This window comes from Photinus pyralis, unplaced genomic scaffold (genome assembly GCF_008802855.1).
Source record: "Photinus pyralis isolate 1611_PpyrPB1 unplaced genomic scaffold, Ppyr1.3 Ppyr1.4_LG3a, whole genome shotgun sequence".
NCBI classification, from domain to species: domain Eukaryota; kingdom Metazoa; phylum Arthropoda; class Insecta; order Coleoptera; family Lampyridae; genus Photinus; species Photinus pyralis.
The window spans coordinates 4,336,553-4,349,469 of NW_022170509.1; the positions used below are offsets into that span (position 1 = coordinate 4,336,553).

The following is a 12,917-nucleotide window of genomic DNA, read 5'->3' on the forward strand; positions in this document are numbered from 1 at the left end:
TAATCGACTTTTTACCCTGCGAGTGCTTTCCAAACTCATGGATAAATTACTGTAAGTACCTTTTTATAGCACTATTAACAAGCCAGCGTTGATGCCCCGCCTCTTTTTCCTCATATTCTTTATCAAAAATCTACAGGGGGTTTCCAAATATTCAGCAAAAACTAAAAATTCTGATTTTCAAAAGATTGAAATATCGTCGCCATCTTGTCAAAAATTTAATAAAATGTGGTAGTTTCTGTATTAGCGACTACAGTCAATGAAATAGCTTTAGCGAATTTTTTCTAGGTCTACTAGTTTTTTTTTGCAATCATAGACGACTATATTTCTTATGCGTAAAAAGAGATGTTCAATAAAATTGCAAAAAAATAGGAGGCTTAGAAAAAAAGTCGTCATTGAATTGAACGTAATCGCTAACACAAAAGTACAAAATTTTATTAAATTTGACTTTTTGTGCTAGTATTCTGTGATACAAAATAAATACCGCATTTCTGTCTACTGTAGTATCATCTTTGTTATTAAGGATAATAGATATTTAATAAAAGTATGAAATATAAAATTTTCAAGGGATTATCCCTCAATATAATATTTATGTCGCTCTGAAACCTAACTGATAAAATGTGGGTCATTCTCTCATTCGTTCAACCTTTTCAGCCGTAATGTCCAAAACAGAATTGACTTTGTATGGGAATCTGGGTAGGCTTTTTGAAATGGAAATTCTTTTTCAATTGCACTAATTTACTGTGTTTAAGTAACAGCACCACTTTTTTTCCATATCATCCCAAAGGATTTCAATATCAAAAAGGCCTTTTGCGTTATTAGCTAATAATTCTTCTTTCTTCTCTAATTTATGCAGATAGAAAATGATGCTATATTTTCCAATGGTTAATCAAGATCTAGTCCTGTTCATATTTCTAAAATTATTTGTTTAACTAAGAATTGTGTAGTTAAATTAAATACCTCTCGGTTACCTCTTTTTCGCTCTTCTGTATACCTCTGAAGTTTTTCATTCGATTACATGATTCGTGTGGCAAATGTCAAATTCCATTTTGAAGTACATATTAAATTGATTTGAGTGTCAATCAATATATAAATTATTTTTCTATTATGTGTATGCCCATAAAACAACAATATATACAAAATGATGAAGATTAACTTTGTAGTGTATGTATACTACTTTTGTTAACGTAACATTTAGATTAAACGATTATAGTGCTTGGTTTAAAAGAAAGTAACTATTCGTGTGTGTTTATAAATTACAGTTCTTTGGTGTAAAATGGAAAATACACGCTAAATGTCACCTCCTTGGTAGCGATCAGACCTTCTTTGGCGACATGGATTTTGCTGTGAGAGTGAATCTGTAAACAGTAAGTGTTTACTTGGAGATCTTACCACCTTTTTTGAACATGTTTATATATGTACAAATATTGTGATCGTATATGGATTTATCAGTTGTACTAAACTGTCTATTGTGTCACATTCATCATTGCTCATCAGTATGTGTCTAAATTATTATGAAGTGGTAAATGCATCAAAATATTCTATTTGTGCTATTGATTGATTATATATCATTTGTCGGCAATGTTTTGTTTTAAATTAGCAGTTGGTAAGTTTGAAGAAAGCAATTTCCTTTACAACAACCACAGTAGGTACATTTCCGTTCTTGATATAATATGTATCTGAATGATGTTAGGTTTTTCCTGTACTGCATTCGCTTCTTTTACAGGTGTCAGTTTACTGCTCCAGATTCGAGTGGGATGCAATTTGTTCTGAATTTCATGCTGATTTATGTGGTCAATTTTTCTAGTTGAAATGTCTGTACATATTTTGTGAAAACTTACCAATGCTAATTCATTCATATAGGTATCATTAATTTTACTTCCAGTTAAGATAACCATGTTTATCATTAATTACGGCAATTTTAAAACAGGAACAGTGTATTAATCATATCGAGCATTACCCTGTCGAAGGAATTAGTAAGTATTGTCCTTATTTCTAAATGAGAGTGAGTTGACCTACTTCGTAAATGGTTTTACCAACAGAATCGTCATCTGTCCATTTGTACTTCAAAATTGAAAGAAATTTGGGGGAATTTTATCACACTGTTAATTATTTTTGTATGTAGAATGAAGTGCCCACATTTTCCATTGCAACCTTTATACATGTAGCTAATTTCGCACAAAGAAGTTCTGAAGGTGACAAAACATTTACATACATGCTACAAATGGTCATGAAATAGTATTTTGAGACTGATCTTTTAATTTAAATAATGGTGTATTATATGCCACAGAACTAAAGTGTTTGTTGCACCATGTTCGTTTCAGGCAACAAGCACCTAAGAGATTGGCACATTTTTTCATCTCATGGTGCATACTGTATAATACGATACACTGTTATAATTGATTAACCTTAACGTATCAATTTTCTAGATAAAGAATTGTATCTGTGTATGTATATTATTATTATTATCGCGCCTTTTACTGTTATTAGTAGTCGGGTAGCCAACTTCGCTTTACTAATTTATGCAAGCTAATGAAAATGTATAAATGTGACCCAGTGAGATTAATGAAAGCTCGTTTTTCCAATGAAATTAGGGCATAATATTGTGATGAATTTATTATTGAAAATACATATTTTTTACATGACATGCAGTGAGTTTGGATGAATATTATTACAAACTACTGTTGCATTCATATTGTTCCATTGCCCATGTTGTATCATTATACCTTTACGCCTTTTTGCACACCCACAAATCGTTTCGGTTCCCAAATCTCAAAAAACAATTATTTGTTGTGTTTTAAATCGTATTATATTTAGTACCCTTTGCTAATAGTGAAAAAAGTAGTACAGGTAGGTTACTGCCTTTCTACTTGCAAATACCTCAGGATGTTATCTTGATGTTCGCAAAGCTTATTTACCTTGGTATATAATATATTCTAATCCAGCTCACGGTTAGATGGTAATGACATACTGAGTTGGTTCGAAAACGTGTTCTAAAAGTTTTATACATAATCTGATTGGGCAAGTATGAATTTACTATCTTTAAATTCCTTGCACATACTGAATGTTCCTCTTTCTTATCTAAAGCATTACAGAAAAGACACTACTTTTGTTGAATAGACTTGTTATTTTTCAATGCACATGTTGCGAACTCATTAGAATCTGCATGCATTATACAGGCATACAGCACCAGGAATGTATTGTAGCGAATTTTCTAGAGTGATATCAAGTCGCCACCAAGTCGATAAAGTCTAATCATTGGCGATGAAAAATGTAGGCGAATGTGACTTATTCTTGAAATATGATATGCTGATTTGAGACTTCCCTAGATGCTTTTTGTTTGCTATGTAAGCAAATTGAATTCTGTTTAATTTTAGTCTCACACATCGATGCTGAAGTAATAAATGTGAAATTCGCGTTCATGTTATAAATGTGAGTACAGGTAAGTGATTAATAATAATTAACTCTTACAAATGATTCTATTTAAGGACCATTTTAATTTAGAATCTTGTTAGTGTTAATAATTTAATTTTATGTAAATAAATTGTGTAATTATACTCATCACTGCTAGACGACCTGATATACTACCGTGCATTGTTCCTGGAGTGCCCAATCATCATCCACAAGTGTCATGCGTTGCCCGTGTTGACGCCTACATGTAGTGATTGGTAAATTGGTAGCTATCCATCTTATAACGACTCAAAACGTGGTGAAATTGACCAAGTGGATTTATAAAGACACTAAACCTTCCCCATACTTCTTTTAATGTACATGTAGTGACTTAGATGGTAGTGTCCTGGGCATAACTTGCTCGCTGCTTCTCTTTAATCCCTCCTACTTTTCCCAGGTTATTGGTCACTGTACAATTTCTTTTTATGGATCCGTTTTTACCACATCACAAGCCCCATCGTTTCGTCCATTGCGGCTTTAACTGCTCCAATCTTTTCACTATTTCTTCTATAATTATTTCCATCTGTACTAATGATGTGCACATGAGCCACTCTTTTCCAATTTTTCTTGTCGTGCAAGTTTCAAAGCTTGTTGCTAACATCATCGATGAACGTTTGCATCGCCAATTGCTTTATAAATGTTTCTGGAACCGTGGGATATGTCAATCTGATCAACTGGGCTATGTTGGTTTTGAGTTTTTGCAGTGTATCCCAATTTTTGTTGCGCTCGGTTCTTAATTGAGCGTAATACGCGTGCTGCAAATGTTTATTTCGACATTGAACTTATAACAGTGATAAGATTTGCTCAAATTCTTGTGGCAGGTGTTGGGGGAGCCGTACGAAAAAATATCCAACCCATCTCCCATGTTATGCAACTATAAGGACAGTCCTTCCATTCCATAATCCATTTGTTTGTAGCGTCAGCGGCCTCAAACTGTCTCAAGCAAATTAATTATTTATGTTTACAGAAACTAACACTATTAACAAGAAACTAAATTAAGACGGTCCTTAAATAGATTGATTTACAACAGCTAACTATTATGACTTACTTGTATTCAAATTTATAACACGAGCGCGAAATTCATGTTGAGACTAAAATTAAATACAATTCAATTTGCTTATATAGCAAACAAGAAGCTTCTAGAGAAGTCTCTAATCAACATGTCATATTTCATGGAAAATGTTCGCTTTCATTCCTTATCGCCAGTGACTAATCCTTATCGACTTGGTGGCGACTTGATGGCGCCTTGATATCACTCTAGAAAATTTGCTACTATAGGAAACTATGACTTAAGAAAACATCAATGGTAAATAATGACAAATGTTTATGGTGTTTTTTTATTGATACTGTAAATATGCTTTTTTCAAATATTGAACAGCAAATAAGTCCATTTTGCTATCTACTATGCGGTAGAAGGCTATATGTAAGTGTTTCTTTTGGGTCTTTCAGATGGCTGAACTGAGGAGAGGAACTGTTTATAGCACTCTTTATTTTTATTTATGAACTTGATTGTTGTCACTTTTATTTACATATAAATCAGCATGAAATTCTTTTTTATATAATTTGTTTTATTTATTTTGTAGATAGCTCCTGACGAATTTCTTCGGCCATATAATATTTTATAAAAGAATATTCGCGTTAGATATTCAATTACTTGTGTGCCAAAATGATAATAAATTTACTAAGGGATTTAATAACTTTTTAAGTTGCTATATTATAAATGTGATTTCATTTGACTGTACTTATAAATTGTACCTTATTAAATTGTGTTGAGAAATGATGTGATTTTTATTCCTTGCATTGATGGTTTTAGGAACTACCTAAAACGCTGCTCGTTATGAAACCTTTTCTTATTTTGATTTCGTGATTACAGGCCCGTCAACGGATTGAAGAATTAATTGACAGTGTATGTAGACGCGAAGAAGGTGGGAATCGTGGGAGAGGACGAGACAGATTTGATAATCGTGGTAACCGCAATGGAAATCAAGAATATGGAGGAGGGGGCGGCGGTGGATGGGGCGAAGAGAGGCGCTCTCAACAGCAGCCACCTCAAGAAGTCACTTTTATTGTGCCCAGCTCAAAATGTGGCGTTATAATAGGAAGAGGTAAAGTGTAATGTGCCAAGCACACAGTTTGATTCTCATTATTAATAGGGGGCGAAACGATAAAGCAGATCAATCAGCAATCTGGGGCACATTGCGAGTTGGATAGAAGGTCTCAAAACCAACAGGAGAAGACCTTCATCATACGAGGCGATCCGGATCAAATTGAGACAGCTAAGCGGATCATAAGCGAAAAAGTACAAATACCCCTGAATTTCGTTTCTGCAGGAGTGAGTAACAATCTACCTACTGTAAGTGTACCAACTGCAGACCATTGTAATCAATAAAAATTGTGTAGGCGTACCCTGGAATGGCGCCACAAAATTATCCACCACAAAATTGGGGAGCGCCGGCTTTTCAACAGCAGTGGGGAGTCCAATCTGTGGGAAACGAAAATCCTCCGCAAACGTCCACTTCTGTGCAATTGAATCCGGTAACTGGTCAACCAGATTATTCACTTCAATGGGCAGAGTATTATAGATCCTTGGGAATGCTCAGGGAAGCTGAAGTAATCGAACAGCAGGTGAGTTGGTGACAATTCTGACTCCTTCATATTCGTGATGATCTTTAGGCAAAAACTAAAGGAGTAACAGCAGCCACATCTCAACCTGCACCAGCCCCTGTTGTTCCCGCAGTGACTGCAGCCGTTCCTAATCAAGTTACATCGAATTCGAATGGTTCTCAGCCAGACTACAGTGCCCAGTGGGCCGAGTATTACAGAAGCTTAGGCAAACATAAAGAAGCAGAAGCAATAGAATCGCAAATGAAAGCTAAGGTGTGTATTTAGCACCACCACATTTGAAATAAATTCGTCTGGTTCTCAAACTGATTTTTTGTTTTTGTTTCATAGGCTGCTGGTGCACCACCCTCACAACAAATGCAAACAGCTCCATCTGCCGTTCCCAATGCTACCGGACAGGCTCCACCAGGAAATGTCTACCAACAAAACTATGGTGGTTATCAAGCTGCCGGAGGTAACAATTGTGCGTTTTTTGAATGTGTATTAACACATAAAATTAAAGGGTATTATGGGGGTCAAACACAAAATACAAACCCCCCACCTACGATGCCACAAGGACAATACACCTTCTCAGGTTACGGTTATCCACAATCGAATAGCGGACAAGACAATTGAATATGATCAGTAAGTAAATTACATAAGTGAAAATGAATCATTACGCTCATTTTAAGATCTTATTTATGCATATTTGATGTTTTAAATTAGGGATGTGCCATTGCTGATGGTGTTGCAGCTTATACATTTGTAATGAATTTCAGTTTTTAGTGACAAAATATTTTTTAACTTAATTTGCACATACAGATATAATTTGAGAGTATTAGTGTATATGTTGGTTTTCAGATGCATCATATGATTAATTACAGATTTTAGCAGATACCGGATGTGAATTGTGAACAGCATATGTGGAGTTAATTCATGTACTAGTATTAAGAGTTTTATTTAATAGATTATTGAAATCTAAATAATAAGTTCTGTAACTATGGTATTTATAATTAATTGTATCTGCAATGTAGACTTAAGTTTTTTTTATTGTCCGTATTGTTGAGATAACAGTTTTTTTTTTAATTCTTAGAATTCTTGTTGTTCAACATACACTTTTAACGCTACTTTTTTTCTAATATATCAATACTTGGATGAAAGTAATTTATAACTGTGTATTTATTCCTCATTTCCGAAGGTTATTTTTCAGTATTTGGTGTATTGCACAGATATGTCCTTGGGAGTCCTACTGTAAGTTAATGTGATCATGCATACTGTTTTGCTACATGTTGTTTTTTTTTTTTTAACAAATTATTTTCTGTAGGTATATCGTGAGTGTGTGTAGTTCGGAGTCGATTTGCCGTAGCTGAAAAGAAGCAAATTCGAACTGAGTAAGAGGTAAGAATTTAGTTTAGAATTATATATTCAAATGCATATTTAATTTTAATACGACCCAGTATGAGCTTGTGTAACCTAATTTTACATTTTTGGTTCCGTGACACGTAAGACCGCTTACTGATCCTCGCAATGACATCTTTTATAACACGATTCATAACTGTAATCACTATAACACTTGAAAGTTTATTAAATCATGTGCACCTGTACATTTGAATAGTAATACGAGTTGCTGTAAAACATGTTTTTGTGTGTTATTAGAAAGAGAACAATATAATTGTGGAATAGGTAAAATTGACTGAAAGTGTTTGGTTTTATTTGAGTTACACTGTAAATTTTAGCTCTAGATTGGAGAATATAAATGTCACTTGAATTTCCCTAATGTATCGAAATGCATGTATTCGTTTATCTGCAGCGCAAAAATCTAGACGAGTGGCTTTCAACCTATGGTACATATTTGTGGTGGCACACCAATATTGGGAACACTGGTATAATGTTATAAACTGCCCGCCGCGCTGGCAACACTGATAGCGCAATGACCGTCGCCATTGCATGGGATATTATTACAGTATTTGCTTGATTTGATAAGTGACAACAAATAACTTTACATTATTTTTATAGTAAAGTCGTGGATAAATGGTGGTACTTAAAATTAGCAGTCAGTCAGGGCGAGGCATTCCACCATATCATCGGTTTTTTCACATCAGCTGTTGCAGCTTTTTCCTTGATTGTCATAAGTCTATAGGTTCTCACTACGAGTAAAAAATAAGGGTTCTCATCAATGATTTTATTTTAGATTTTATATTATCTACAGGAATCTCCAACCTTAAACATATTTCTTTTCAGACATCTTCTCTGAGAGTATCATTGTGTTTATGTTTTGGATCCCACAGCAATCGATGTTCTTTGTATACATCAATTAAAAGTAAACATTTGCTTTATTATATAAAAAAGGAACCACAATTGTTTATTGTTTCTAAAGCGATCGATTTCGGGTTTAACCACCCATCATCAGGCTATGCGTCAATTGTAAAAATTATTAAACCCGAAATCGATCGCTTTAGAAACAAACAATTGTGGTTCCTTTTTTATATAATAAAGCAAATCTCAACGAACCCCAAAAATGGAGAATTACATTACAAATAAAAGTAAACACTTTTCTTTGTCCCATTTTGATTTTCGTAGAGCGCAACGTACAAACAGAGCGAGTATTTATCACGAGGCGCCTTTGAGCACGATAAGAAACCGACTGCTTACGGCTCACCCTGGGGCTGCTTCAAGACGAGGCGGCTTCTGGCGCAAGTGAGGTATCTATTTCGCAAAGCACGCCACCGTGCGAAGTCGATACAGCTATAGATTACTCAAAAAGGTTGAGAACCGCTGATCTAGACCATATTTCAAAGGCCCCTAATATGTTATACTGAGTAAACCATTACATTTGCTTGCTTTATTCACAGATATCATTAGTCACATATTCGCCTTCTCTTGTATAATCTATGTATCATTATTTATAACTGTGCTTCCAATTTATTTTTGTTCTTTTACCCAGGGTTTTTCATTTGAATATTAAGTTACTGTCTCCAGTGAATATTTTGCCAGTGTGGTGCATCATATATCAACAAATGTTTATGGATAAGTATTAAATCTGCCTTCAGGAGTGGTAACTAACGGGCGATCAGAAATGAGTTGCTGTCGAGTCGCCTATGGAAGTTCAAATTAAATACGATTTTCCATGTAAACAAAAATTCCAAAGGTGACTCGACAGCAACTCATTTTTGATCGCATAGTATAAACGTTACATTTAGAGTTATGCCTTGCAATACATGTAATTGGTTTCTACATAACATTTTTAAATAATTTATTGATGGTTTTAAATGACATAATAAAGAATCATACTGTACCATAGATCGTTGTCTTTGTAATAAAAAACAATGCTATACAATGGGCCGTATGAATAAAAGTAAGCAAATGCTTATACTTGCAAAATTCAAAGTAAATACTCGTAAGTGCTCCTTCGTCGCGGGTAAAATCTCTGGGCCCATATTGTAGATCTTAAAAAGTTCCACACAGGGTCATAAAAAAATCAAAACGAATATGGTTAACTTCGGGTTTTTTTTCGAATATTTTTGGAACTGATATGAATTTCAGAATATTTAAAAATCATTTTGCTAAGCCCTGAAAATACATAGTTAACTATGTTGTTAAGGAATGTGATTGGATGCTTTTTCAATGAATAACATCATTCTTTAAATAAACATCCAATCACATGCCTTAACAACATTGTTACCTGACAATGTCAGGCTAACAATGCCTGACAACATAGTTAACTATGCTTTATAATACCCGCCATTAGTGTAATGTGATACCTACGTTAATAGTGTACTTACCAATGATAAATGCACATACTATTAGGACCTGTAATGTATTAAGTGGTACGGTAGACATCTCTGTGTATTATTATGATACCTCAAAAGTTGCGTCTTCGGTTTATAACTAGACGGAAAATTTTACACTACAACTTTGCATTTCTCGAACTGCCTTTTTGGTTTAAACTTATCGTAAAAAAACTGATTCAAAATAATTCGCACCGAAAAATCCCTTTTCCTTAAAAATCCTGCGATCTCTTCTCGTTCGCTGGGAGATTCATCTATCTGTTAGTTCAACCACAGATTAAAATTTTTTTAATCTATGGTTCAATTCAGAATGACCCCCTCTTTAATTACTGAGTAAATTTTCTACGCCTACCGAATTCAAAATGGCGATGTCTAAATTTTTAATTGGTTAGTGTCCCTTGCGCCACCAATCCCGAACGGCTGTTAACGAATCCGTTTCAGAACCTGCACGCTCAGCAAATTCCACGTTCACTTAATATACCCCTATTAAAACGGATGTAAACTGAGCAATTTAAAAAAAACAAAGACGTGTTGATAATGATTAGTTAGAAATGGCACGTATTTCGTTGATCGCAAGCAACCAGCTAAAGTCCTTAGATCATAATTACCAACATTTGTTTGAGAAGGCTGCAGAACTTTACGAAATCTAAAAAATTTAAATCCCAACCTTGTTACATAATACCATTGAATAAAAACACTATAAGAAGCCTAACGCTTATGGAAGAAAGCGCGACAAATCCCCTTGCACCCGCATTGGTTGTGATCGCCGAACTCTCTTTGCGGTAAATAGGAGGAAAGCAAATTCTCATTCTTCTCAGTTCAAGAATCGACACTATTGACAGTGTTTCCATTATATTCTCAGTTCAATCTCTGTCGCGCTTTATTTCCACGGGGTTAGGCTTCTTATAGTGTTTTTATTCAATGATAATACTTAGATATTTAAATTTTGCTAACAGTGGTTTTTTAAATGTTTGTGAAAAGGGCGTTGTGCACAGTCCGAAAAGCAAGCAATTAAATTTGTAAAGTACATTGTCTAAAATTAATCTTTTACTTTTAATGGCCAAAAATACGCCTTTGTTTAGATCTAGTCTTATAAAATGGTTCCCCCTCATTGATCTTCCAATTTGAAGTGGTTCTGATTCTGATTTATACGGATGTTTTGTTTGGTTTCAGTACTCACAGTAATGTTGGGTCACCCTGTGTGTTTAATTTCAATTATTTTTAAAGCGTAAATGTCGGTAGTTTTTAGATTAACATGAATCAGATCATATTTTATTTAATTCTTAAATTTGATTTACGTGTTAAGATTAAGTTGATGTTATTGTAAAAGTTCCGGTCGTTTGCGATAAAAGAGTCCCTATCGCTGCGTAAGCTAATTACGTAGTTTCAAGTTAAGCACGTGTTATCGCGGAAATAAACAGATGTTAATTCTTTGATTCTTTCTAACACGCAGATATTTTGTTATGGAAAGACGAACGCGGACGTGAGAAAGGGAAATTGATTTAAATATATGAGGAACACGTTAATCGTGGCGTTTTGTTTCGTGAGCGTTATTTGTCAGTCAGTTTTGCCAGTATCGAAGCTTTTTATAAGCTAGTCAGTTCCACCAGTTACAACGTGTTTGGAGAAGAAAGTTTTAGCATTAGGCTCAAGTTGTGTTGCGAAAGCGTTTTACGTTCATGATGAAGTTCCCCAATATCCGTTAAAGGGGGTTTTGTCCACCATCAAAGGGCCAATACTACAGTTTTAAAGGGGCAGTATACCCAAATTTCATGTTTTCGTCTAAAGATAGATTAAAAATATCTAAGGGTAACGGTGAAAACCGCAAGTCGCTACGCCGTTTCGTTATTAAATGGCAAGGTGTCCAATGTAAAAAACGGTCGTTGTGACGTCATCCCGACAAATGGGGTCGGTGGCGCGCTATAGGGTACGTTCCACTTAACGCCCACAACGATCACGACCGCGACCGCGGTTTTGTCGTTCCACTAGCTTAGAGGCGTTGTAGGCGTCTAGGCGAACCCTTAAGTGGAACGCTTTTGCGTACGGTGTGACGTCACGCGTGAGTGAACAATTTTCCAACATGGACGCCGTTGAGGAGATCGTAATGCGTAAAGGATAGAAAGTGGGGTGGATTATGAATTCAAAAGTCACATTAAGTTAGTAAAATTTTTTTTATTTTTTAGTACCAATTATTGACACATACTTCTTCGCTTTACACAAGATATTGCTTCTTGTTAATAAAATATTGAAGACGACTTTTGAATTTCTATCATAAATGCTGCGGCCATACTTAATACGATGATAATGAACACTTCTCCCCAGAATTTCTTCTGGGAATGCTGCTTCGAAAACAATTTCTCTTCTTCATTCAAAACTAATATGCATTTTCATTAATCGTTGCATTACCATTTATACGAGTCTTATTCGCATTCCCTGGTAGAGCACTTTGCAGCAAACTAGTTGCAAATCTAAGATCTACAATAAAGAAAATTGTGTTAGAGCAGAATTTTCCTTAACAAATAACTTTAACATTCACGAATCAGCATATATACTTACCAGTTTGTGCATGTAGAACATCCATAGTGATGTCCACCACAAGGTTACGTTCTGAAACACGTAATTATATTTTCTCCATAGCGAAAACGAAAAATTTGTAACGCATGCGTGTTCAAACAATCAGTGTCTGACAGTTAAATGTCTCTAGAAATGTCTCCTGTCAAGAATGTAAGGTTATAAAATTAGAACGCCCACGCTGACCCAGGTACGATAGGCGAGCGCCGTGGGCTCGTTGCGGTCGATAGTAATGACGTCATATCTGACGTCGCGATTGCGACCATAACGACTGTGGTCGTTATGTGGAACGGCAACCGGGCGTCGTGGTCGTTGCGGGCGTTAAGTGGAACGTACCCATAGCAATATATGGATTCGATGACGTTAGACGTGTTAATTTGAGACTGGTAGTCACTGATTTGCATTATTTTCAAAAATGCGTAACTTTGTGTTTTCCGCTGCAACAATAATTTGAAAAATGCCAATGTTACATTGCAAATTATCCCCGAGAAAAGAAGGAGCCGTGTCGAA

General features: G+C 35.1%; 2 protein-coding genes across 10 annotated transcripts in view; one reads left to right on the plus strand and one right to left on the minus strand.

The window, feature by feature from the left end:
* The window catches only part of LOC116165328 (potassium voltage-gated channel subfamily KQT member 5-like), a 345,213-nt gene that overhangs the window by 56,592 nt on the left and 275,704 nt on the right, over positions 1-12,917 (minus strand). The gene's annotated exons all lie outside the window — the stretch shown is intronic.
* LOC116165333 (far upstream element-binding protein 2-like) lies at positions 1,221-7,054 on the plus strand. 2 transcript variants are annotated; one of them, XM_031479681.1, is made up of 8 exons: positions 1,221-1,364; positions 5,321-5,552; positions 5,601-5,779; positions 5,848-6,072; positions 6,121-6,324; positions 6,400-6,523; positions 6,572-6,693; positions 6,910-7,054. In XM_031479681.1, exons 4-7 carry the CDS (start codon positions 5,860-5,862, stop codon positions 6,682-6,684), a joined length of 654 nt encoding a protein of 217 aa, XP_031335541.1. In that variant the 5' UTR covers positions 1,221-1,364; positions 5,321-5,552; positions 5,601-5,779; positions 5,848-5,859; the 3' UTR covers positions 6,685-6,693; positions 6,910-7,054. The 2 variants fall into 2 exon arrangements, with proteins under 2 accessions (XP_031335541.1, XP_031335540.1); XM_031479680.1 differs by having other exon boundaries at positions 1,223-1,364; positions 5,601-5,800.

Excerpts from the sequence above, each read along its gene's own strand:
- LOC116165333 (XM_031479681.1), top strand. The coding sequence starts at position 5,860 with ATGGCGCCACAAAATTATCCACCACAAAATTGGGGAGCGCCGGCTTTT. Across the intron at positions 6,073-6,120 it reads CTGAAGTAATCGAACAGCAG|GCAAAAACTAAAGGAGTAAC; the intron begins GTGAGTTGGTGA and ends GATGATCTTTAG. Across the intron at positions 6,524-6,571 it reads TGGTTATCAAGCTGCCGGAG|GGTATTATGGGGGTCAAACA; the intron begins GTAACAATTGTG and ends ATAAAATTAAAG.